Genomic DNA, 25,800 nt, shown 5'->3' with positions numbered 1-25,800 from the left:
CTCTCGGGGATGATATGAGTCAGTTTGATCGAGTAACATCGATATTGATTAATAAAGCTTGATAATTCTGCGTGCATTGTAAATTGTTTTAAAAAAATAAGAAAATTTCGCGCATATTTTATTTTATTTTTATTTATTTAACGGCCGGTCGAAAGGTCCGAACGAAAAGGGAGGCTGTTCGTTCTTTGGTATGAGAAAGATGGGCGGTTCTCTCTTTCCTCCTCCATCGATCTAATGCTTAGACTATTCACCAACCAATAGATAGGTTGAGTAGTGGCACGCGCTCTGCGTGTCAACGGACTCCGCCCACTTTTCGCACTTCACTGTTCTGTATGACTCGAGTCATTTCTCTTCCAAGTCTCCGTTTAGTTTCGTTTAGTCTCGCTTCGTCATTTTGATTAATGTTTTGTAAACTGTAGTTTATTATTATTGTTTTGGTAGAATTTTTAATCGTCATGATAAAAATAATTCGGCGTTATATTAAATTGTACTGTACTTTCGAATAAAACTACACTATATTTTTAATTAAGTTATAATAAATGGTTCGAAGATTCGTCCGTATCTGTGTCAAAATTAGATTTATTTTCTGTTGATCCAAAATATTAAAATTAAGAAATTCTACTTAAATAGATGATCCCTTATCATCATCCCAGTTTGATATAGACTAAAATTTAGTCATTAATGAATGTAAAAACATATTTGAAATGCCCATTAAGTTTTTATGTATATATTTTAATTATACCATTCTTTTCTTTAGATTCTAATAATTAAACTTTTATTTAAAATCGAATTATTAGAAAATAGCATATTAAGTTAAAAATTATTTCGAATTTTTAATTTAATATGCTATTTTCTAATGGTTTGACTTTATTTAAAGTTTAATTACTATAACAGATTTATATTATAAATGTAGGCCTGCTGCATCCCATTGATTATAACATTTTTAAAATTATTTCTTATTTATTGGAGAATGTAATGAGATAACAGATAGGTAAGTTTTATTATTTCACACTTCTTTACAACGAAGAATAGACTTGTTAACAATAAAATTAGGGATTGCGTGAATAGAATGAACCATTACAAATTGTTTAATGGGGAATCATTGTCACAGTCTTTTGTATTTAGATAAGAAATCTTTCCTAAGGTTAATTTTTTTTTCTCTTAAGAATTACCGTATTTGCCGGCGTATAAGAAGCACTGTTTTTCTCGAAAAGTACTATGTGAAAATGGTGTGCATCCTATAGGCCTACATACAATATATTTTTATTTAGGAATTGCATAGTTGTTGCAATGTTGTTTGTACTGTACCATACTTGAATAGGTTATTCTTTGCTTTTGAAGCCTAAATACAGCTTAAACGGCAATTGTATGAAAATTAGTGTGTTTTATTTTTCAATAAATTATATTAAAAATGTACTAAAAAATGAAGCTCGTCTTATACGCCAGTAAATACGGTATAAACTTCATTCACTTGACGTAGTTTCTAGTTCATACATCTAACAGGTTTGGTAACATAGCAATAGAGAAATATTGTTAGTTTTAAAGTTGCTGAAGGAATTTCTTTTTAATTAATTTTATATAGACTATAAGAAACATATTCGTCTGTATAGTCTTTTATGATAATTTTCTTATGATGATTTCAATACAGAAATTAAACTCTTTTGACTTTTTAGTTTTTCTATTCAGTTCTAAAAAGATATTAGCCAAAAATGCTTAATTAAGCATATAAGATAAAATAAAAATTTAAGTAAGATTTTCCTTTTATGAGAAAAAATATTGGCCTAATAATCAAGTTACATGAGTTATACTTGTGATTATTGAGTAATTTAAACGTTGCATCTCTGAAATATTGTATCCGTGTTCTTATAAGTTACGTGCATAAAGATTTATGTTACGACAATAGCCATGCTTTAAATTAAGCGCGTTAAAATAAAAAATTTATCTTTTGTAATTATAAAAAATAGAAATATAATTAAGTCGGTATTTGAACTTCAAAAATGTCTTTATTACCAAAGAAATATCATAAATGTTTTTATTTTTTAGCGTTCGTTTTAATGGTCTTTTTTCATGTATAAACTATGGAATTATTTTCAGGCCTATATATGTTAAACTCATTATAGAATGTAGACTTAACATGACAGAAATTCCCCTTACATTCATATAAGTTTACGAATCTGAAAATGATTTTTTTTTTTATAAAATAGAAAACAAAATATTTATGATAAAGAACAAAAACTTGTTTATATGCTTTGATCATTATATTTTGAACATTTACCACGAAATAGGCGTACATTTAATTTTATTCTCACGACGAAAAGAAATAATAAATTGTTAAAAATCATATTTTTGAAGTCTTCAAAGCATGTGGTACAGGCTTATATCATTTCCACTGGCTTAATTATAACTAAAAGAATAATACAAAGTAATATTTTTTTTTTTTTTTTTTTTTTTTGTCTAAGCAAATACAAAGTTAAAAGTGTGTAGCTTAAATAGCAATAAAATATTTGAATCTAGTTTCACTTTCATGATTGATGATTTTCAGTGATAATCAGAAAGAGTTTTATTTTGGGCCAATTAATATTCAAAATAAGATACACAGTCACTTAATCTCCACGTTGGATTAATCAGAATTTTTGAGAATGTTTAAATTTACAATGCACTTTTATTTATTTTATTTATTATTTTTAGTATTTCAGAGTCGGCGGTTTAATAAGTTATTTTAATAGATTCTATATAGTCATTCTATTTTAATTAAAATGGATCTTGCATATATTTCTGAACATTTGCTAGTGTTTACCTTTTACCAGATTTTATTTAATTAAAATTGAATTTAAATTATATTCTCGTTAATTTTAAATCGCGAAAATATCAGGTGGGCTTCTTAGGAATAAAATAAAATTTTATAAGCATTTTTAATATGTAAATTATCTAAGTTAAATTAATTCGAAAATAAATACCACTATAGACATACTGAGGAATATGTTGTTGGTTGAAATTTAGCATTCTTTAATGTAATATTTAGAATTGGCATTGAGTCCGTTTCTTTTTATTATGTGGCTCAGAATCCAGTAGTCACTTCTACGAATCTTATTCTTGTGTAGGCTTACTTCTTCGTATTTCTCTCATTATTTTATCCATGATTTAATTAAATAAAGAAAAATGTAAAAAATAGTAACAACAGCTCAGATTTTCGTTGTTTACGCTTACAAACATTGTACTTATTTAATAATTGCGGAATTTGATCCGTTTGACGATTAATATTTTTCAAAATTACGGCAAGGTTATTCATAGTTGTAAACTATTATCATAAATTTTCTTAAATTAGCTCATCATTTTAAAGTTAAAAAGCATTTAATTTTTTTTTTCTAAAGTAAAAAATATATAGGCCTATATTATATACGGTATTTGATTAATTTAAAAATTTAACACGATACTCAAAGTTGTTTTTTGAGTCGTGCGTCGGATTCATATGTGCAAAAAAACAGGAAAGAACACGTCTATTTATATTCCTAAAGCATAAATTAATTTCCATAAATTTTCTTGAAAATCATTTATAATCCAAACTAGATTTAAAATATGAAACTTTGGTTAAATTATGTCAAAAAATTTATCATGAAATGGTTTATGATGTATCAAAAATTAAAATATGAAGTTATCAAAAAATTAAAAAGGAGCTGAAAAGGCGTTTAGCTTTAATAAATTGGGCTTTTTCTCTTAAATTCATTTTACTGTTTAAATAAATATAGAAAATCGATATTTATAATAAACGTAAATCAGTGAGGATACAGTTAAACCGCAAAAATATCGGGTGGATTTTTAAAGAATAAAATAAAGTTAGTTATTTACATTGTGTATTTTCAGATTAATTTAAATAACGGAACAAAGAGTAGGAATGAGAACTGTACGTCGTTTATATTGTATAAGATATTTTAATATAGTCTACAGCACTTTTATATTATGGAGTTATTATTGATAGATGCTCCGAGTTTTATTTTGTTGTTTTGCCTTTTAAATTAGTTATGATACATCCATATTAAATATTTTTCTCAGATACAGTATGTTAATAAACTAATCTATTAATTAGATTAGTTTATTTGTATATTAACATACATTTAATTGGTTTTAGTGTATTCGGCGTAATTTTAAAATACGTTATATTTAAACATATTTATGTTATTGCGTTAATTTTGAATAGTATTTTCTTTTTTTTTTTATTTCAATTTTGGTTAATTTTATTTATTTGTTTGACAACATAACTCATTTTCATTGGAATTTCTAGATTTTATCTCGTTTGTAGTACATTTTAGTGTATGTTATTAGGTCGAAATTGCGGTTTAGTTTCGTTGACATTAAATTAAATAATTAGACATCATAAAATTTCAAAACAAGCCTGCATAAAACTAATCACCATTCATCGTTAGCATCGTTTTGAAATTCGCTAATTTGAGTACATTCTATAGTGTTTTTATTTTTTTATTTTCTGTTTTTGAGAATGTACTTCTACTCAGCCGTTCTAATTTGAAAGAGAGTAGCAATGAAAGCTTTAGAAGTCCGCCATTAAAATTCAAGCACGTCATCGCTACAAGCTCCCTTCTGACCCCTAGTGGGTGAAAGGTGAACAACTAATCGGATGTGGGGGACATTTGTCATCCTCTGCCCGCGTGTACTGCAACCTGAGCGCCAGATTTTCGACGACCTTTTGATCTCATCTCTCTCTCCGAACCATTAAAAGGGGGAAAAAGTACTCGTTTGCCATTTTGGGATTAAGTGGATTGACTGTTCCAGCCGTCATATTAAAGATACCGGGTTTGGAACGAAGCACCGATGGAAATTGGTTAGTTCTAGTCGCTCTTGGCATATCCTCCTCCCGTTTCGATCCGAGTCGTCATAGCAACCAATCCGAGGCGTGGTCGCTGTTGCATGACGTGATTCACTGAGCCACGTTGGGTGGTGATGCCCGTCATCCATCGCGATTCCGCCTAACCGTGAAATAGGAACAGACCAGAGCGCATTTTGTTCGCTTCATTCGGTCTCTAGAGGGTTACTTTTGATGACTTTATACTTATTTTCCTACATCTAGTTACGTCCCCGCTAGTCAAGTGAATGAAATAGTAAAGAAATGTTTGTTATGCTGTTCTTCATTGTGCACAGATCTGGTTTGGGTAACGATGAGACAGGAAGTAGGCATTGAGTCTTAGTCGAAGATAAGAGGATGTTCTGTAGTATGTCAGCTTTACAGACACGTAACGAGCTCTCCCTGCGGCTGCGAGGATTATATTCAGTCACTGGCTCCACTAGGTCTAGTCAACCGTGAATTCCGATTCATTTGGATAGTTATATACATAAAACAATTAAGAAAAGCCGGATGATAAGTTCATCTCTTGAATAAGATTTGAAATGAGATATAAAAAAATATTATTGCAATTTTATATCTCACACGAAAAAAAATCATTGATCAAACGATTTAACTGAAAAACACTACTTAAAAACATAATCTTCGTTTTTTTTTAAATTAATGATCAATATAGTTTTCGAACTTTTTCATTCTTACATAAGTTAATCATCATTTAAATCTTATTCGTTTGATATTTATTTACTTAAAAATGGATGCTTGAAATTGAATAGAAAATATTTATATTTACTTTAAGCTTATACTGTAATTATAGAAATTGGTAATTTAAAATTATTATAATAAATTAAAACTTTATTCAATAGGCCTAGAATTTTATTTTAGAAATTCATTTAATCACGTTATTATTCGACTATATATTTTAAAATCCTCAATCTAATGAATGCTAAATACACTTATAGGCCAATAAGATATATTTGTCGATACGCAATAAAAATAATCGGTTGTATAATCAGGATTTAATGATACTGAAAGTCATAATTTATGTCCCGTCCGTGAATCCAATTATAATATTTATTTATTTTTATTTTTCTCGAAATATAGTGCAGGTAATGTCGACGGGACAAGGACCTCTCCAATAACAAACTCAACAATAATAAAATTACAATAAACGTAAACAAATATATTGATATACTGTTTATATCTATATAACGGATAATTTAAACTGATTATGACGAAATTCTATAGATCTTATTTAGTTTTATTTAACCCAATCCATTATTTTACTTAGTTTACGGCTTAAGCGATACGATGTTTCTTTTCAAAAATTACAAAGGAATAAATAATGTTTATGTCTTAGAAATGAATAAATTTTAAAATAGCGCAATTATTTATTATAAATATTTTCAAAATAAATAGGCCTGTATTTATAAACTAAAATCTACAATGTGATGTAAAGCCTATAAAAGTGATGTAGAATAAACTATTAAAACTCTTAATATGTTTACATGTAAAATGAAATAACTTTTATTCAAACGTAATATATTTACTTAATTGCAATTCATTTTGGCTGTTGTAGGATATGCTAGAATATTATTTAAAATTGATTTATTAAAGAAAACAGTCTTGAATCATTTTTAACGAATACGTAGGCCTAAGCCTATTGAATACTTGTTTACCTTTTAAGTTCATATCTACTAACTCTTGTGACTTAAATAATTCATGAAATTTCTCATCTCTCGAAGTAAAACTTTAGTTCAGTTTAATATATTCTTTAATCCTTTTACATTTGGGCTCCTTCATCGTTGGCCGCTTTTAATCTACAGCTTATTTAGTGTTTACTTCGGGGAAAAAAAAAACTGTACGTTAAATCTTTCAACACACAAATAGCTGTTAAGCTATATCATACAGAAATGCGTGTGTATATTGTATTAGTTAAGCCTTGTAATAGAAAAACTGGTTTCTCATAGGCCTGTTGTTTATTTTATTGTGTTTAAGTAGACAAATGTATTATTAGATATTGAATTTAAATATGATTCCGGTCACTAACCAAGGTTTCAGTTTTCATTGAGAAAAACATCAGCCGCGAGAAATCCGAGTTCGAATTCGATCCGGACTTTCCTGATTTTTCATAGGATATTCTAGTCGAGGCGTTGTCTTTGTCCTTTCCCATGATTCCGGGTCAGATCCGCTCGTAATGCGCAAAATTAGACCTAACCGTATTGCGTCATAGCGGTTCGTTGCGCGCTGATACCACGTGATACAAATCCAACCCATTCTATCCATTGAAGAAAAATCGTTATTAGAAATTTGGCAAGACACTGATATATAAACAAGCCTAATAATCTGATAAAGTAACAGACTGGATAATTGAAAAACAATTTAAATGCTGTATAAGGCTTATTATATTAAAAATATGTCTACAATAATTTTTTGAGTGCTTAAGAGGCATATTCGAAACATAATACAAAGTTATACAATTCTGCCTAATAATAATATAAGTTTATGAATATAAATAATAAAAATATTTGTAAAATAATTATTAATAGTTATTTTTGTTAATTTTGTGTATAAATTTGTAATTAAACAGTAAAATTTCTTAACAAACGAAAATTATATATCTAGTAATAGCTTACAATAAGTCTGTAACAATACGCAATGATTACATATTATATGTATCAAATAGATTATTTTAATGATAAATAAAATGAAAGTAAATTTGTTTTAAGTATTAAATGTTTTCATTTAGAAAATATAAATTATTATTTTAAGATATAACTTTTCGTGTTGGCCTAATGAATAAATTTAAAAAACTAACATTACATTTGTACGATTAAATAAAGAAGTAATTATTTAAAGTAATTCCTGTGTAAAACGATAATTATCACCGATTTTTAAGTTATATAAATCTACCTTGTATGGAATTTATAATACTTCATGTCATTACGTTTATAATATTTGCCCATTTATAATTTATTAATTAAATCAGTTCTATTTTAATTATTATCCAAAATACATAACTTTAATCAGGAAAAATGTTTAAAATATAATGTATTTATATAATATTCCCTATAAATAGCTTTAGAAAGAAAGTGTAGAATTAACTCTTACGTTTAATCAGTTATAAATTAACTTGAAAATTTGATCAAGTGCGTGTTAAATATAAATAGCCTCATTTTATTGGGGAAAGATTGTCACAAATTTGTTAAATGTTGTTTATAACGATCTTAATTTCTTTAATTCTTATTGGTGGTATTTGGAATTTTTTAATGGATAAAATAGCTTAATTCAAAACGCACTATTTGGTTAATTTAAGGCAATCGAAAGTAGAAACGTTTTCCACTTTCTTGAAGCCATCACCAGCCATTCATGTAAGTTACATGTTCGAAAGGTATTCACGAATATGTATCTGTTATATATGTAGCCTATACGTATCGTAAACGTGTGTATTGATATATTATGATACCTATTTTGAAGATAGCTTCTAATTCGATACTCTATTAATATTTTGCGCTTAAAGGTAACCTACAAAGGACCAATTGAGCACGAAATTAAACGAATACTTAAGTGCATCGTTTTTGTATTATTGATTTAATGAGCTTACAACTGTGTAACATATGACCTAAGTTTGGTCAGTTTCTCTGAGTCTTTATTAACAAAACCGATTAAATGCATTTCATTTTTAGGATCAGCGTCATAAATAGGCCTATAAAAGCTAATAAGTTTATTTGATTTGAAGAAAATGAAATGAAATTTCGAAAATTTTAAATTCTTAAAGCTTATGTTTATAGTATTAGAGTTTAAATAATAGGTTATACCGCACAAATGAAGGGTCTAATGTAAGGGAAAAGTCAGTTCAGTTTCTTATATGAATTTGGCTTTATGCAGAAAATTTATTCGAGTATTTATAACGTTGTAAATTTTACGAACCAAAAAATTAATTGTAAAATTTATCTGCCACGAAGGAAATTTGTGTGTAGAACCAATTCATATTTGCGCTTGTATGATCAAAGTATCCAGGAAAAGAACAACAATCACCCCATTTTGCGATACATAAAAAATATTGAAATAATTAAACATGTCTGGAGATAATATAGACTCGTTTTAAACGAATGAAATGAAAATAAAATAAAATTTGAAGTAAGAATAAATAATAAAAATAATTAATGAAAATTCTTACATAATTTTATTAATTTGTGTTTAATTTATTATTTTTTTAATCTAATAAAAATAGTTTTCATCATTATTGATGATTTCAAAATTATTTTAAAATGATTATTGTTAGAAAATTAAAACAAATATTAAAATTCGTGTCAAATCCAGAAAATTTATACCGTTTAACGTTATCTTATAAAGTGTTGGCAGTGAACGTTTTTATTCATGTTAAGAAGTAAATGTTCTAAATCGAAAAAGTAATTATAGCTTGGATCTGGACATAGAAATCAGTATTTCAATTTTTAAAGTTGATAAATTCATTAATTTGCTCATGATACGTTAAAACAATATGAAATACATTTTACGTTTTATATTATTTCAACTTACACAATTTGATGCTTATCATCTTACTAAATTGAGTTCTATTAAATCAGCATGCAAATTACAGCTACATATTTAACCAGAACATTAATTAAAGATCGTAAAATTATATATTCTATTTAATTAATATAGTAGGTTATCTGTTTTCAATTATTAGCCTATTTATTTTATTATAAATTTTTAAATTATGAAATTCTGAGACCGTAGGCCTTTATCTTTCTACTTAGAGTAACAAACTAGTGATATTTTATATCTACCTTTTCAGGATAACAACATTTTTATAAAATATTTAAAGCTGTTTACCTCTAATTTAACATATTTTATGCAGAAAATGTTGGGTTTCTGTTATAAAATCATAAGCTTTCAGTCTAAAGTGATCATTTTCAAGAGAAATCTCTGATTTTAGTAATAATGATGATGATAATTTTATTTATTCATTAAATAAAACGTTAATTTTTTCTCTTTTCTTGTATAGATTTATATAGTTTATATTACTATAAATATTAAAATATATAAATTATAATTTGATTCTAATTTTACAGATCTATGTTAAGAATTGAGTTTCAAAATTTCACTTGTAATTCTTTGATGATAATTACTAAAATGTACTTTATAATGTAGGTATATAAGTATATAAAACATTTATTTGATCTACTGTTATATAAATAAAATGAAAAACCATTTATGTAATTACATATAAGCCCAAAGTGAACATTTGTGAGTTATAAGTTAATATCGATTTTTTTCAATTAATAAGTAGATTAAATAACATGAAATTTAGACATTTATTATAAAATAGGACGTGATTAAAAATTTGTCACATTTAATATCATATTCTTAATAATAGGCTAATAATTAAAAACATATTCAGTTTTGAGGTATATAAAAAGTCAATTCTGTCAAATAAAAATGTTATTCTGATTTATTAGATATTTTAATAATAATAATAATATATTATTTAATATTTAGAATCTAATAAATAAATAAATAATTGAAATTAGTGCATAAAAGTTACGCGAAATTAAGTTTTAAAATTATTTGCCAAAAATGTCTCTTGTCTGTAAATTATCTTTTTATTTATTATTTATATTTTATAAATTCATAATTAATTACAGAATGAAGCGATCTTTAAAAATATAATTAAAATAATTTAAAATAGTAAATTTATTTTCCAGCGCATTCTTATAATCAGTCTGAAAGTGTATCAGTTTATACGGACAAGTTTCTCCCCATTCCTCCCAACTACTTGAGCCAATAAATATTTAATAGCTATTTTGTTTTTTTGAAAAGTAATTTAAAAAATTGTTTCGTTGCTAAACTGTTTTTAATTACTCGGTTCGTATTTAATAAATTAACTAAACGATTGGATGTAGAGCTATGTGTTTAATTATAGCCGTTTATGATTTGTTTAATAGATTTATGGGTTAATAATTCAAATTAAACTTCTCATTTTCAAAGAAATCATAGAAAATAGGATAAATAAAATTCAAAATTATAATTTTTGTTTGATGGAGCAATGTTATTCACTATTAAGATATAACAGTTTTAAGTTTTTCATTCATTCATTCTAGTTTCATTATCACATATTGTTTAAATGCATGTACGCAAAATACTGGTAAGGTTATAGACCCCGTAGTCATATTTGGAAAAAATGAGAAGAATTTAAATTTAAAACATGTAGAATTTTTGTTTTTTGTTTAGCCTAAATATATTCAAACCTTTTAATATTAGCGCAGTCTTTCAATGTAATCAAATTCGTATAGTTATTAATCATAACTTAAGCTTGCATTTACTTGCTATCTAAAAAATTCAGTCTTGAAAAATATTTCCTAAAAACTCAATTTTTCATTAGCTTAAAATATATAATTATTAATTTAAAATATAAATAAATGTAAACCTAAAGTTTTTATTTTGAACTATTAATATGATTTGTATTCGATTTCGGTTCTAGATTCAATTCAATTTATATCACAACTAGGCTAAAAATTTTTGATGTATAACAAAAAATGAATCTTTCTAAATATTCATTAAAGTAGCCTGTAATTAGAATCCTACAAAGGAATAGTTTAGGCCTGTTCAAATTAGAATAATTATAATTTTGTTTCTCTCTCCTAGTTAAAATCTGTATTTAAATTATAAAAATGTTCTTAATTTGATACTTTTTAAATAGTTAGCGGTTAGCAGTGTTGTATAAATTTATTTTATAGATCTGTATATAAAAAACTGGCTATTTTTTACTTTTTCTTGTCAGAAATTCGAAACGTCTACACTTTCTCGTTAGTTATCTACTACTATGTTATGTTGTAATAAATTTAAAGTTCAGAAAGAAGACTAGCTTATTTTTGTTTTGTGTTCAATAGCATTCACGGAAGAAACTGAACAAACGAGAAATTGTATATTCTGTACAAATCACTGACTATACAGACAACATCATATGGCTGTACAATTATACAAGACTCGGCTGACACATAAATTACACGACAGCAACAATGTCAACGGGCCAATAGGGAATGTTAGTCCGTAACTATTCACATCAATTGCACGCACAATTATAACTTTATATACAAACCTAGAGATTTTCGAGTGATCTCAAGTTGGTCAGTAGCTCTCGAGTTAGTCTCCAGCATTGTTTGGCCGCATTCTCCAACGAATTAGCTGATTTTCCTTTAAACAGATCGAGTTGTGGTAAGAAATAATGAGGACACCGACGACACTGAAGACAAGATATCAACTGTAATAAAATTCCATTTAATCTGTCTCCTAGACATGTTTCGTCCCATTCCAATTCACGAGGATGTTTCTCGCATTCATACAATAACAATGTTTTGAGATGATAACTAGTGACTGGATTTCCTGGAAGATCCAAATGTCTATCGCGCAAAGTTTTTAGGATGCTGAGACATTTCTGGCGACAACCTCCCTGTAAAAGACGATTTTCCGCTTCACTGAAATTTAATACCCAAGCATCGCCTTCCATCGATGATTGTTTTCCTTGTAAAGAAATGCATTCCTTGGAAAGGAGATCGAATCCTTCAGTTTTTACTTCTGCTACAAGATTGGGATTAGGCCACGGAATATGAGGAATTGGCCAGTGCGCGGCCGACCGAGGCCAAAGTCCACTACACCGGAAAGCCGGCGTAATTTGGACGACATACCTCTCCCGAATGCGTAACTTAACTTCAGTAGTGTCGGCCACCATCTTTACAATGTCCCGATAGCTACATTTGTCACAAGCCTGAGCAACTAAAGTCTGAAATCTAGAACGGATCTTCCTGGCGGACAGATAACCCGAGGCCGTAATAAATTCGACCCAAAGTGACATGGAACGCTTACGTCCATCGCTCAATTTCAATACGGCACAGCCTGGTAGAGAGCCGTCGTCTACAAAATTAAATACTCCCATTTGATTCAGATACAATACAACCTCAAACTCCGTGGGAGAAATAACGTCGAAGCCCTCGTAACGTCCGTTTCCTTCGTTCAAGGAAGATATGAATCGTGGTTCTTGCACTTCGACTTCTTTTAACACATCCTGTACCACTTTACACACTTCGCGTACTGTTTTAGCAATGGCAGCCTTTCTCATTTGAACTCTCTCTCCGTAAAACTTGTTCAGCTGGTAGAGTAACTTTGACTGAGCTGCCATCATGTCTGGTGGCACTAGCATCCTTTTCCCGCTGCTAAGCTTCTCTTCTGCGGCTACACTGGTTCTCCCGGTTTCGTTTAATGCTCGACTTGGATACGGTGGGTGTCGCCAAATAACTAACTCCTCCCACCGTGTAGATAGCCAATTACGTGCCATCGTTTGGCATTCCACTTCCCGGAGGGAGCGCAGATTGGAAGAAACGGTTAGCACATGACATGTGGGGTGCGTTATGTGAAGACATCGGGCGGAGCCACAGACCATGTGCTCATCCGTCAAAGATACTTGTGCGTGACTCGACGCCGGTTGCTTCGATTCTTTTCTGCATTGGATTTGTCTGTCCTCTTTATTCTTTCAAGTAAGATTCTAGATCGTAATGTGTGTCACTTGATGATATATGATGAATTGCTGAAACCTTTGTTGTTTAGTCACTCCTAAAATGAATATTTGACCTACGGCATGCATTTTCCAATATTTAGACCTGGTAACTGCCTAATTATTTTGACTTGACAGACGTCATCACATTTATGTACTTTTAAGAATTCTTAATTAAGCGGTTTGTTTCTTTTAACGTGGGTAGAATTCAAATCTCTTTAGTAAGCATTAAATTATTTAAATATTCTTTATTTTAAATTTATGCTATCGAAACTCGATGAAAATGTATTCGTTTTTATAATAATTTAATCTAAACTATTTTTATTCTTAATAAATATATGTATTTGGTGGTTCGATTTAAATATACTTTAATAAAATTGTCATTGGAAGACATTCCGTGAATGAAGCAAAAAAAGTTTAGCTTAGATGTAGCATAAAATATTATATTAATCAGTTTATATTTAGTGTTTTAATCACTGATATTATTAGAAAAGTTAAAACTTGATATAAATTATCTATTTCTTTTGAAGTGAAAGTTCTCTTAAAAACAATTCTAATTTTAAAGTAAACAGAGTTAAGCATTATTTAATTTCTTAGAGTTGTACTCTATGAATACTATTATCTTAGATTACATCTTTAAACGTTTTGAAGCAATTTAATATCTTTTTAGTTCTGGAAAGCCAGCTTTTATTATCAAAAACGATGAAATTCTTAGATAAGAGCGTAAAAACTCATAAGCTTGTGAAAAACAGTTAATTTACAGTTCTACGAGGTCTTTTACAATCTTAATAATTTTCTGGAGCATTTTCTGAGTCCGTAGAAATAGTTAATCTGATTTTGTTTTTATTTTTATTAAAATAACATTCGCAATAATAAAAATATAATAATTGTTTTAAAATTCAAAAATTTTGATGAAAAAGCTGATGTATTTAAATTAAATATCATTAAAAATGTGGATAACGGTTTCATAGAATAGGCCTATGTATGTACTGTGTAGGCTACATTTTAAATTTGTTTGCATATCGTATAAGCTTCTAACTTCGTGATATCATTATTAATAGAGTATCTTTTTCGCTGATGATTAAAAAAAATTTTATTTTTGCGTTTACAAAACCTCCATAAATTATTTATAGGACTAATTATCAGATAGTAATGTTTGAGTGGAATGAAAATGTAATAAAAGTAGGGCCTACCGTTGAAAGCCTGATTAACTAGATTCATCAAGGTAGTCTTCTCTGGTAGTCATAAATTTAAATTGATAGGAAAAATTATCTATCTCAAGTCATCAGAAGAAATTAATAAATGGCCAGAATGAAAATAAACTTAAGTAAAAACTAGTTCTGTTTCCAAAAGAATATGCACTTACAGTGGTCACAAAATTCCATATGACGACGACAACATTACTATGTTGTTGTCGTCATATGGTTAATTCATTACAATTATTTTAAATTATTGTTGCAATATGACACTTTTCTATAAGACATTGTTCAGAATTATAGATTGTAGTTAGTATTAATGTATGATATTTACTCAGCATCCTTTGGAAATAGGTCTAATTTTTCATTGGTAAAAGAAAACGCTTAAATTCAATTGTGAGTTTCTTTCACTCCTAAGGTTTGAAACTTGCCTATTATAATCTCTTACAACCAATACGAAAATATCTAATGGTAACTTCCTTACGTTAAAACTTAAAAGAACAAAACACAAATGTACAAAATTAAATTGTGAAACCTTTTAAAGCGAAATTTTTTATGGTAGGTTATCTATAGTACTTCTGTTATTTAAGAAGTAAAAGGAGAGGGGTTTTTTCCATATTCAAAATACTTACCATTTTTATAACAACGTCTGTTTGAAATAATAATCTGTCTGTGCTTAAAAATGACAAAGAATTTAAATCTTATTAATGAAATTTTGGGTTATTAAACTATTTTAATGACAAATATACGATTCTGTTAATAAATCAGTTTAATGATCACTCATTTCCAACTATTAGAATCTGTCTTCGAATTCTATCTTAATTCTAATGATGTTTTTCCATAGGCAGTTTGAATTCTTACGTCTTTTCTTATCTCATTTCCTTCTCCTAGGTAGACAGAATTAAGACCAACGACACAATTCGATAATGTTACTGAAATCCAGTCGCTACAATTTGATTTAAAAATCTGATAAATCGATTTTTTTCGTAAAATTTTTGAGATGTAGCTCAATTTAAACAGTTTATACGTGGTACGATCCAAAAGTTCGGGGACTGCAGTAATCTATGACAACAAAAGCATGTATTTGAAGTTACAGCGTATGAAATGGATTCTACCAAACCACCTCTACGTGTTCAGGTTAATTTCACCCATGTCATGTAATTAAACCGCGAGCGTTGCTGTTTTTTTCCGGAGATAGTTACCTTTGTTCTGCGACGTAATAAAAGTGGAGTTTCAAGAACAACCTCCAACATTAAATTTTGTCAGCGTTTAGGTAAAACACCTACAGAGACTTTAAAATTGCTAAGAAAGGTGTACGGTGATTCTACCATGGCGAAGTCGAAATGTTGGAGGTTGTTCTTGAAACTCCACTTTTATTACGTCGCAGAACAAAGGTAACTATCTCCGGAAAAAACAGCAGCGCTCGCGGTTTAATCACATGACATGGGTGAAATTAACCTGAACACGTAGAGGTGGTTTGGTAGAATCCATTTCACACGCTGTAACTTCAAATACATGCTTTTGTTGTCATAGATTACTGCAGTCCCCGAACTTTTGGATCGTACCACGTATAGACTTATCTATAAAAGTTACATAGTTTGCGCCATCTTATTGAGATAAACTGTAAATATGTTTTTATCTTAGGTAGATAGCCTAAGATATTAAGTCTCATCGTAATTTGTCCACATAGCATAGATTTACTAAGATTTTATCATATGAGACTTTCCCCTTTTATTTGATCTCATAAACATTCTAATTAGAATTGGGCCGTATTTTTATATTTAAGTTTACAGTATTAAGAGTCATATTAAAAAGGCTATAATTATACTAAGGCTTGTATATTTTAGAAATTTTTATGTACAAAATTAACTAATATTCTATCATTAATTCGATTAACTAAGAGATTGGATTAAAATCTTTTCATTTTCTTTAATGTCAGGTTTAGTATTCCAATTCATCCAATCCGTAGTCATTTGAAGTTTTCTTCATTAAAAAAAGAAGGAAAAAATGAACGTAAAATACATTTTACAGCTTCGGTCTCATAAAAATTATCCTTCGTATTGGATCTAAATGTCTCTTTTGCAAAAAATAATTATCTTCTTTTACAATCAGATTACACATCATAAAAGACTATCGTTATCTTAAAGATACAGATTTAATGTCCATGTGTAATTTGATGATTACAAATCTACATAATTTTAAGATGATACATCCAGGTTTATTAAACTTAACAAAGATTGAAGAGAAATCGAAAATAAATAACTTTTATAATACTTTTCGTTCGATTAATATTAAGTTTAATCTAATTGAAAAGTATTAAAGTAGATAAATGTATCGTTATTGTTCTTTTAAGATTATTCAAAGGGGAAAAAAGAAAAATATTGCTATGGCAAAGTCAGAGTTTAGCGAGAGAGAGAGAGTAATTTAGTACAAAATGTTTAATCTATTTAAAAAGTATGTAATTTGATTAATATCTACAAATTAGAAAAGTGAATAAGGGATTTGTAGTTCAAATATTTTTATATTGTGATTGTAAAATAGTAAATAAAATCAAACCGTGGAATAATTCTTAGTTTTTGTTTTGAAAATTTTTTCTAGTTTTGGAATTTTTTCTTCTTAATTATTTATTTTTATGAGAGAATACCTCACGATGAACTGTAAAATTAATGTTTTATCATCTTTACATGTTTTCCCTTATGTTAGAAGTATTTGTGAAGATGGATTGTTGATGAATGCAGAAATTCGTTGATTTGGTATGAAATTCGAAGCCCTGTAATGAAATATTATTTAAAATAAACAGCCTTAAATCAAGCGTAAATTTAATTTTTTTAATTGTTTTTCTAAAAAGTTAAATTATTGTTAAAACGAACGAATCTGATAATGATCATGCAGCATAATAAAATAAATTTTATAGCTTTTTTAGTTGCTGTATGTTTTTAAAACATATTAAGTATTAATAGGTAACATTGAATCACTTTGAATGGCATATAGACAATAATTTTCGATTTTAGTAACGTATAATAATAGCGATATTGACGTAAAATTTGGTTTATCATACTTAAATTTAAAAAAAAAAAAATTATAATAAAGATCTTTTCGAGTCCTTTTAAATTGAAACTTTACAGTCATTTTTAAGAAATGAATTCACGATGTTCACAATTATTAAACTTGGGAAAAACTTGCATTTTTTAATAAATCGACTTGTAATTTCACAGAAGACATCTATTGATTTCAATAGCATTATAAGTGTAATCTTCATCTGTCAGTAGAAAGTAAGACGCTAAATATGTTCAACGGAAATGTATAAATTAATTTATTGATTTAATGCATGATATTTCTAGTACTATTGAATTTTTTTTTTTTAAATTAAATGCTTTAAAATTATTCAGTTATATAAAGTGATGATTCGAAGACCTCTACAAATAGACGTATTTAAGATGGTTTCGTTTATTCATTGCAGTCATTTTCAAAAATCTTCAAAAATTATCAGATAAATAATCGCATTTGCTAAATTTCAAGTAAATTAATAACTTGTATTCGTTTTAGCAGGTTTTAGACTGAAAAGTAATTGTTTGGTAGTGATTTATTTTTATGCATTATATTATTATTAAAATAATTTATTTTCACTTAATATAAACTTCATCTTAATTTCGGCAAAATTCACTAATGTAAATTTGAAAATTTTTAAAATTAATATTTTGATATAAATATTAACGCAATATACTAAGCAAATTAATATATAATGTGATAGTATCAAATTATATAGGCTTAACCCAATAAAACTATAAATAATCAAATTCTACTCTGCTGGGAATGCTAATTACTTCATAAATTTTATCAATTAGATTTTTATTTCTAAATCTGATAGAAATGTAACTGTTAAGTACTGTATTATACTGTACTGTACATTGTAAACTTTTTACTGTTTAGTGTTACGAATAAGTTTATAAGTCTTTTTGAATCTTATAAAATTCGAAATATGAAAACAAATAAAAATTTTGTTATTAAATCGAATGAAAATTTAGAAAATAAGATAAATGAAACAAGTTCATTTTTTGTAATACTTTAGCAAAAATCTAATTTGCAGTATTTGCCGATAATAGTCACTAAATTAATATAATTTTAGCATTTATTCCTTATCCTGTTTATATGTCCGCGTGCTAAACCAATATTTGCCACATCAGATTGATGGAAATAAATAATTTGAATTCGTTATTGAACTTTTCTTTCGAAGGGAAAATAAATTGTCGCATTTTAAAATATTTTTGGTATTTATAATGTTCATTAAAAGATTCGTTGTTTTTTTTACAGGCAGTAAAATTAAAATTATTCTTGTTAAGAATAAAGAGTTCTCACTTTTTCAAATTTTTTATTAATGAAAAAAAAACTCTATTCATGAAAAGAAAAAGTAGCGATCCTGTTGTAATTAATTCTAAGTTAGTTAAACCTTCATTGAATTTAAGAAAAAAGTTAACACTAGGAATAATTATAAAAATTAAGATTAATGTATTTACAAAAATATTATATATATATAGCCTATATTAATTGTTCAATAGCAAAATGCAATTCAGTAGATATTCCCCAACGTTTCTAAATTTATTATTATTATTTTTTTTTTTTTAAATAATAAGTTACAAGTAATTTTATAGGGAAAGCTACACTACACTATAATAATAATAGACAAGTAGGTATTTAAAATTTCGAGAAAAACTCTACTTTTTTAGGTATTATGTCGTTACTTAAACGGAATTTTAATTTATTATTATTGATGTTTTTATTATTTGATTATTGCAGAATAAATTTTTAATTGTTGTTAGAGCTGTATCGATAATTAATGTAAAATCTGAAATATCTGATTTATCGCCGACTTTCTAAGTGGAAATATGAAAATGTTTTAATTTATGTTACATGAATTAATTGTTTTTAGCATTAAATAGTATTTGTAAAAGCATTTATTCTATTCATCGTCATCAATTTTTAATTATCAAAAGGAAAATAGATAAACAACATTGGCGCGTTTAACTGTGTCTATTATTTGTTAGATTTATAATTTTGTGGGCAGGGATAGGGTTGTTGGTGTTAGTAATGTGCGATATACTACGTTCTTGGACTGCCCTTGCTGTTTATAGTATCATATAAGCCGAGATAATTGGCGATTTAGGATTCCGCGGCTGATACCCGAGCCATTTTCAGTGAAGTCGCAATGTGAGAATCGTTAATGGCAATTGCTTCTGTAAGAATTCTTTCATCGAGGAACTTATCCCACTAAGAAGTCAAATATTCTCTTTAGACAGGTTATTCCAGACCTGTTAATAAAGTCGCTACATTTCTTTGATGTTTCATGTGTAAATTGCATAAAAAGGTGCAGCTGCTATCGCTTGTAGTAGATGGATTTTTATTCTTGGACTGATTAGTTGTGATTTCACAGTGGAGTCATTAAATTAGAGTGGCACAATTCATTGTTTTCTACATTTAATGGTTTCCTCGCTACCAACGATATAAAATTCTAAATGCCGGAAGTTCTGAATAGTCAAATTTTTGTTTTGGTGTTTCGATGACGTCTTTTAACAAGATTGGGAGCACTTTTCTCTTTCTGATGTCGACCCTTAAACCAATAAGTGATGCGTAATGATCGTCAGAATAGATTTGTGTGGAGAAAAGCTGAGTTGAGTGGTGCTCACTGATAATCTTGTGATGTGGGCTGATTTACTTGGAAACAGCTTATTGCTCTATATGGGTTTTCTGTTATATTCATACAGTTATTGATGTAAAAAAATAACTAATTACATATATGTAAGATGAGGTCTAAATTTTCCTATTGTAAAAGAAGTGTGATTTTTTTAATGAATTGCTGTATTTTAAAGCACATTGCACATAATATGTTTTATACATTGAACAAACTCTAATTAAATACACAAAGTTAACATAGAGTATGGATATTAGTAACAATATACTGTAAAAATCTTTTTTTTTACCATGTAAGTAAGGCTAATTTGTTTTTTATGATACAGGCTATAAGAATCTCGTTCTAGTTAACACTAGAACGGCGAAATAATACAATAATAGTAACGATTACTAGTAATTTAAGGTCGTGATGTTATATAATAATGGGATAAAATAGCGAAATTTGATTCCCGAATTATTTGCTTAGAGCTTTCGGATTAAGTAGAGATAAAACGGATGTTGATGCATTAGTTCTCTTGATGCATATCTCCGAGGAAAATCTAATTATCGAGAAATTTGATCTTCGGCCTACAACACTCATTGTTGCTCCCTCACTTCCGATCATGTCAGGGAGGGAATCTTTGGGCTCCTACAATAATTAGGGATGTCAATTTGGATTTAGGGATGATTTATCATAAAAGGAACAACCATTAGATTTTATACACTTTTTTCTTCTCAAAATTAATGGTGATTTAAATTTAACTTTAGCCTTCTTTTAATGCGATTTTTTAAGAAAAGATACGTAATTTGATCGTAAAATGATAATCGTAAAAATTTATTTAATATAAATCCATTTACTTAATTATCTTTCAGAATTATTATACAGCAGTGATTGCTGTAAATTTTTAATTATATGAGAATTAGTATTAAAATTAATAGTTTAAGATTTATTGCCTCTGGGCCTTAGTTATAAGTTTTTTTTAAATCGTATTCCAACCAGAACAGAACAGGTTGTGTTATCAAGATTTTGTTTTTTTGTCAAAGTTTATTCTGTTTATCGATTATAGTATTTATTAAATGGGATAGGTCTATTAAACACCATCTGATATCAATTTAATTATATATGCTGTAATATATGCATTTAAAAAATTATAAAGTTTAAGATAATATCGTTCAAACAAAAGACACGCGACAACAAAGAGCTCGTCCTTATGATTCTGTTAACATTAATTTGAGAATTTTTTTATTATTTAAATGCATTAATGTATTATATTTGTTTGTGAATATGTAGCCTATTTATATATTTCAGATATTGCTGATATTATTAGGAAACAACGTTTTATAATAACCAGCTTTGCTACTTAGTTTTTGACTTATTTGATCATATTCTGAAATATAATAAGAAAATTTATTCTGTTGTTTAATGTTATGAAATATTTTATGCACTCACTTAGATCTTACGCACAGCATAATGGATTTTGCAGGAGTTAAGTTTATTAGAAATCATAAAAGTAGGAATGTGGACATTGCGGATTGGCCCAAGTTTATCGTGGATCGCTGTGTTTGATCAAAAACATAGAGAAAAGCTCTAGTAAAAAAGGGTAAAATTCAGTTATTTTGGCTTATTGCGTGTGGCAAATTAACAATAAGCAAGGCATTTTGGTATATATAATAACTTGAATCACTTCTCAGAAAGTTAGGATTTGTTTGAAGATTCACTAAGAAGAGAAAATAAGCAAATATGCAGTTGTGTGTAAATACGTTTTAGAAAATCAAATACTAACATAACATGAACAGAAATTTAAAATATATATTATGCAATATCTGTCTATATCTATGTATCAGAAATAAAAGATTTACTTTGCCGATTGTACTGTACATGAATTATACTGTAAAATAAATATCCTATAAAGAAATCCTAAAAAAATTTATATTAAAGTCGATATATTTCAGTTAACAAATTATGAATTACTAAAGCCCAAATGATTTATTTTAACTTTTTTCTTGTAAATTTTAAATTATCGTTTCTTTAGATATAGTGGTTTGATTATAGTTCTCTCTCTCAATTATTTCAAGTTAAAAATATTTTAAACACTAAAAACAATTTGATTTTGTGATAAAGTTTTAAGTGAAATATTGGATTAAATATCTTACATATTAATTTGCATCATTGGCACTTTTATTATTGCAGGATATATTTCTATAATGAATAAGGCAACTTTATTACAAGAAAACAACCCCTTAGTTACAGTAGAACCCCTATTATCCGAACTAATGTAGACCAATGGTACCTCGGATAATACGGACAGCCACAATAATTTCGGATTAAAAATTATGAATATAAAATATTTACATTTTATCACTTAAGTCTCTATACTTTAGTGAATTTAATCATATACAGAAACATTCTTTTAAATATAGCCTAATCTATTATAAAGCTAATACATAAAACAATTTTGAGAATAAAAATGTGTATTATTGGTGTAATTACATTTTTATGTGAATGGTTTGTCTCAAATTGAATTTGAATGATAATGGTAACAGAAACAAATCATTTTGTAATATCAATACATTAATACATAAGAAAACTATGGCATTCACTTAGATTCGCCTCGGATAATCGCGGTTCTACAGTGTTTACTGTTTTACGTATGTACAAGTGTAAGCTTATTATTTAAGGTGCTCTATATCTGTAGTGTTCATAAATCTCTTTCATTGGGTTTAAATTATTATCTGGACCAACATTAGAAACTTTAATTAGACTTTTACGTCTTCATTACTCAGTTATTTTATTATTAGCGCACAATCCGTCAAATAGTGACGTGAAAGAGTTGTATTCATGATGTTTTTAAGTAGTTTTTTTACGCCCAATTATTCAATGTGTTTTCTCGATATAAATAAAATTAATCCTCGACTCAGTCTGTAATGCGGTTACGAGTTTTCTGATTAACAAAAAACGTCGAGTTTAGAAATCGGCGAGAAAAAGAGTAACTGTATGAGCTGGTATCAAATAGTAAAGTGTAGGAATAAAAAAATAAATAATTGATGACGATATAAAAATAAAAATCAAGAAAATAACACATATCGATAATTTTAGCGTTTCTTGTTGCCATTATGTGTTAATTGAAAACAGTTTTTGTTATACAATTATCAATAGAAGTAATGTTAATAACAGCATTATTTCTATTAATGGAGAGATTGTATGTTTTTGCCATTGAATATATGCCACGCTATTTACTTACATTGCACAATTGATGAAAGACTTAGCGTACTGTATGGCAATTAAATTCTATGTAAAATTCTTTTTACGACTTATCCTCATGTTGTGTTTAATGGATTATTTAATAACCTATCTAACCTATAAAATTATTAAGTTATTAACAATCTAAATAGTTTACTTTTACTTGTAACTAGTGTTATTTGACATGTCCTAATTATAAGTCCTTACACGATTGAAATATTTAAACTATCTAATTACAGTTCAAAGGAAAAGACGCGGGAAGATAAAAATTAAAAATAAATAAATCTGTATTAAGTACTGCAATGCGAAGATACAAAACATTTCAGCGTTTCTTGTAATGGTTTGTACAAAGCACAAAATTTAAAACATTGTAAGCTGTCAAATAATATAGTTTTAATGTTATAAAATGGTAAAATATGATACTGTTTTAAACATGAAATAAGTAAAGAAAAACTGTGGAACAAATTTGGAAAAATTGCAAATATCTTTGATATTTATGAAAATATATTTTATTGAAAAGTTGTGAATATTTAAAGAACTAATATCGTAGCGTATGAGAGGGCTTTAATCTTAGCATTTCGATAATTTATCTCTCTGAAGATTCTTTATAGATTTGGATGATTATAAATTTCACGAACTTGATCTGTAAATTTGATGCATTGAATTCAATTAAATATTGCTATATTATTATTATTATAAAAATGTGTATTATATTCTGTGCGTAATTCTTCGTGTTCCGAAACTTTATTGCTTGAATTAATAATAAACTGTTAAGTTATTGATTTTATTAGTCATTTTCTAAATAGTTATTTATTTCTTTTTGAGTTAAAATGTCTTCTTGTATTTTTTTTTTCTACTTATTTCTGGAGAAACAAAATTGACAATTCTATTTAACATTTTCTACAGTCATATCTATCATTTAATTAAGGTTATCAAGTAAATTCTTGGTTTCTTTTTTATTGTTTGTTATTTCCTAGTTTTATACGATTATAACAGCTTACAAAATGTGTGATGATTAGTTTATTCCTACGAATTTGTGAATAAGACTATTCATTTAACGATATTCTAGAAAGTGATATTAACAAAAGTTGCTTTGAAATACGAATGTTAAAATATAGGCTTGCATTTTGAATATTCCACGTAGTGTTTTTCTACTAGTGTTTAACCGTGAGAATTTATTAACATTCAAGAATAAAGTACTTCTTGCTTCTATCTTTATCAGGTAATCTTGTTAAGTGGTGAACATTTTTATTTGTAGCTATGATGATTTTAAAAATACGTAAAAATTGTAAATGTTAAAGATGCAAAACACTGTTTAAAAATTGTTTAACAAACAAGAAATGTAATTGGTAATAAATAATACTACTGCTGATTGTGTAATGTAGTGACGATGATGAACATTCCAGTAAAATTTGGAATTGTATTTCATTTTATTTACTATTGTATATTTTCCCAATTAATTAGATTTAGAGAGAGATTTTTCATCAATTTATTTATCTGTATTACATATTTTATACTACAGATTATAAGATAAAGATTATTAATGTAATTAATGTCAGATTTTATTCGAACTACAGAAGTAGAGTAGGTGTATTCACTAAACATTTTATGTCTTTTACAGGTTTCTTAATTTATTTACATATTTTTTGTAAAAGAATTAAAAAGAACCCGCTTAATTGACTTTGACTTCTTGCAATTTTATCAGTTTTAGGCCTAGCTTTGATCGGTAAAGCTAGGCCTAAAGTTGAAAGAAATTTTGAATTTCTAAAGTATTTAATTTTTTATATAACTCTGGAGAATTTTTAACTTTACGAAAAATATTATATTAAATCTGTGTATTGATGACTTTTTCTATCGGTCCAATTTTTTGAACCGTTTGTTTATAGATGTTGACAGCAAGATTCATGTAAAGATTTCTCTTTTTAATGTTCATATTTATCAAAAACAACGAATTTTCGAAAAATTATACACGATTATAAGTTTCTTAAATATAAGTTTATAAGATTAAAATCATTTATATATTATAGAAATAACGGTATGTCAGGATATTTTTTTAATATTCAGCTCTGACCTACAGTTAACAGTAGATTAGAAATATGAATTTTTTTTTGAATTATCAATTGATGAAGACCTAATTGTAGGAGAAAGGGGATATATTTCGTTGAAGTTTACAATAAATAAATACGTTTCAAAGCATCTTTCAGGTAGAATTAAGAAATTAATATCGCCGAATAATAATAATTGCATAATTATAAGAACATTTTGATAATTGAGAGAAAGGATGGCATCTAGAATT

At 27.5% G+C, this 25,800-nt stretch overlaps 2 protein-coding genes across 2 annotated transcripts in view; one reads left to right on the top strand and one right to left on the bottom strand.

The window, feature by feature from the left end:
* rg (rugose) overlaps nucleotides 1–25,800 on the top strand; it is a 209,974-nt gene that overhangs the window by 158,108 nt on the left and 26,066 nt on the right. The window lies entirely within an intron of this gene.
* On the bottom strand, nucleotides 11,467–13,094 carry LOC136988731 (protein mab-21). Its single transcript, XM_067286693.1, has one exon. The coding sequence runs from the start codon at nucleotides 13,050–13,052 to the stop codon at nucleotides 11,955–11,957; it is 1,098 nt and encodes a 365-aa protein (XP_067142794.1). The 5' UTR covers nucleotides 13,053–13,094; the 3' UTR covers nucleotides 11,467–11,954.

The sequence above is a fragment of the Centruroides vittatus genome, unplaced genomic scaffold (assembly GCF_030686945.1).
Source record: "Centruroides vittatus isolate TY-2023 unplaced genomic scaffold, ASM3068694v2 scaffold_386, whole genome shotgun sequence".
Classification (NCBI taxonomy): Eukaryota; Metazoa; Arthropoda; class Arachnida; order Scorpiones; family Buthidae; genus Centruroides; species Centruroides vittatus.
This window is presented reverse-complemented; position numbering and strand designations above follow the sequence as displayed.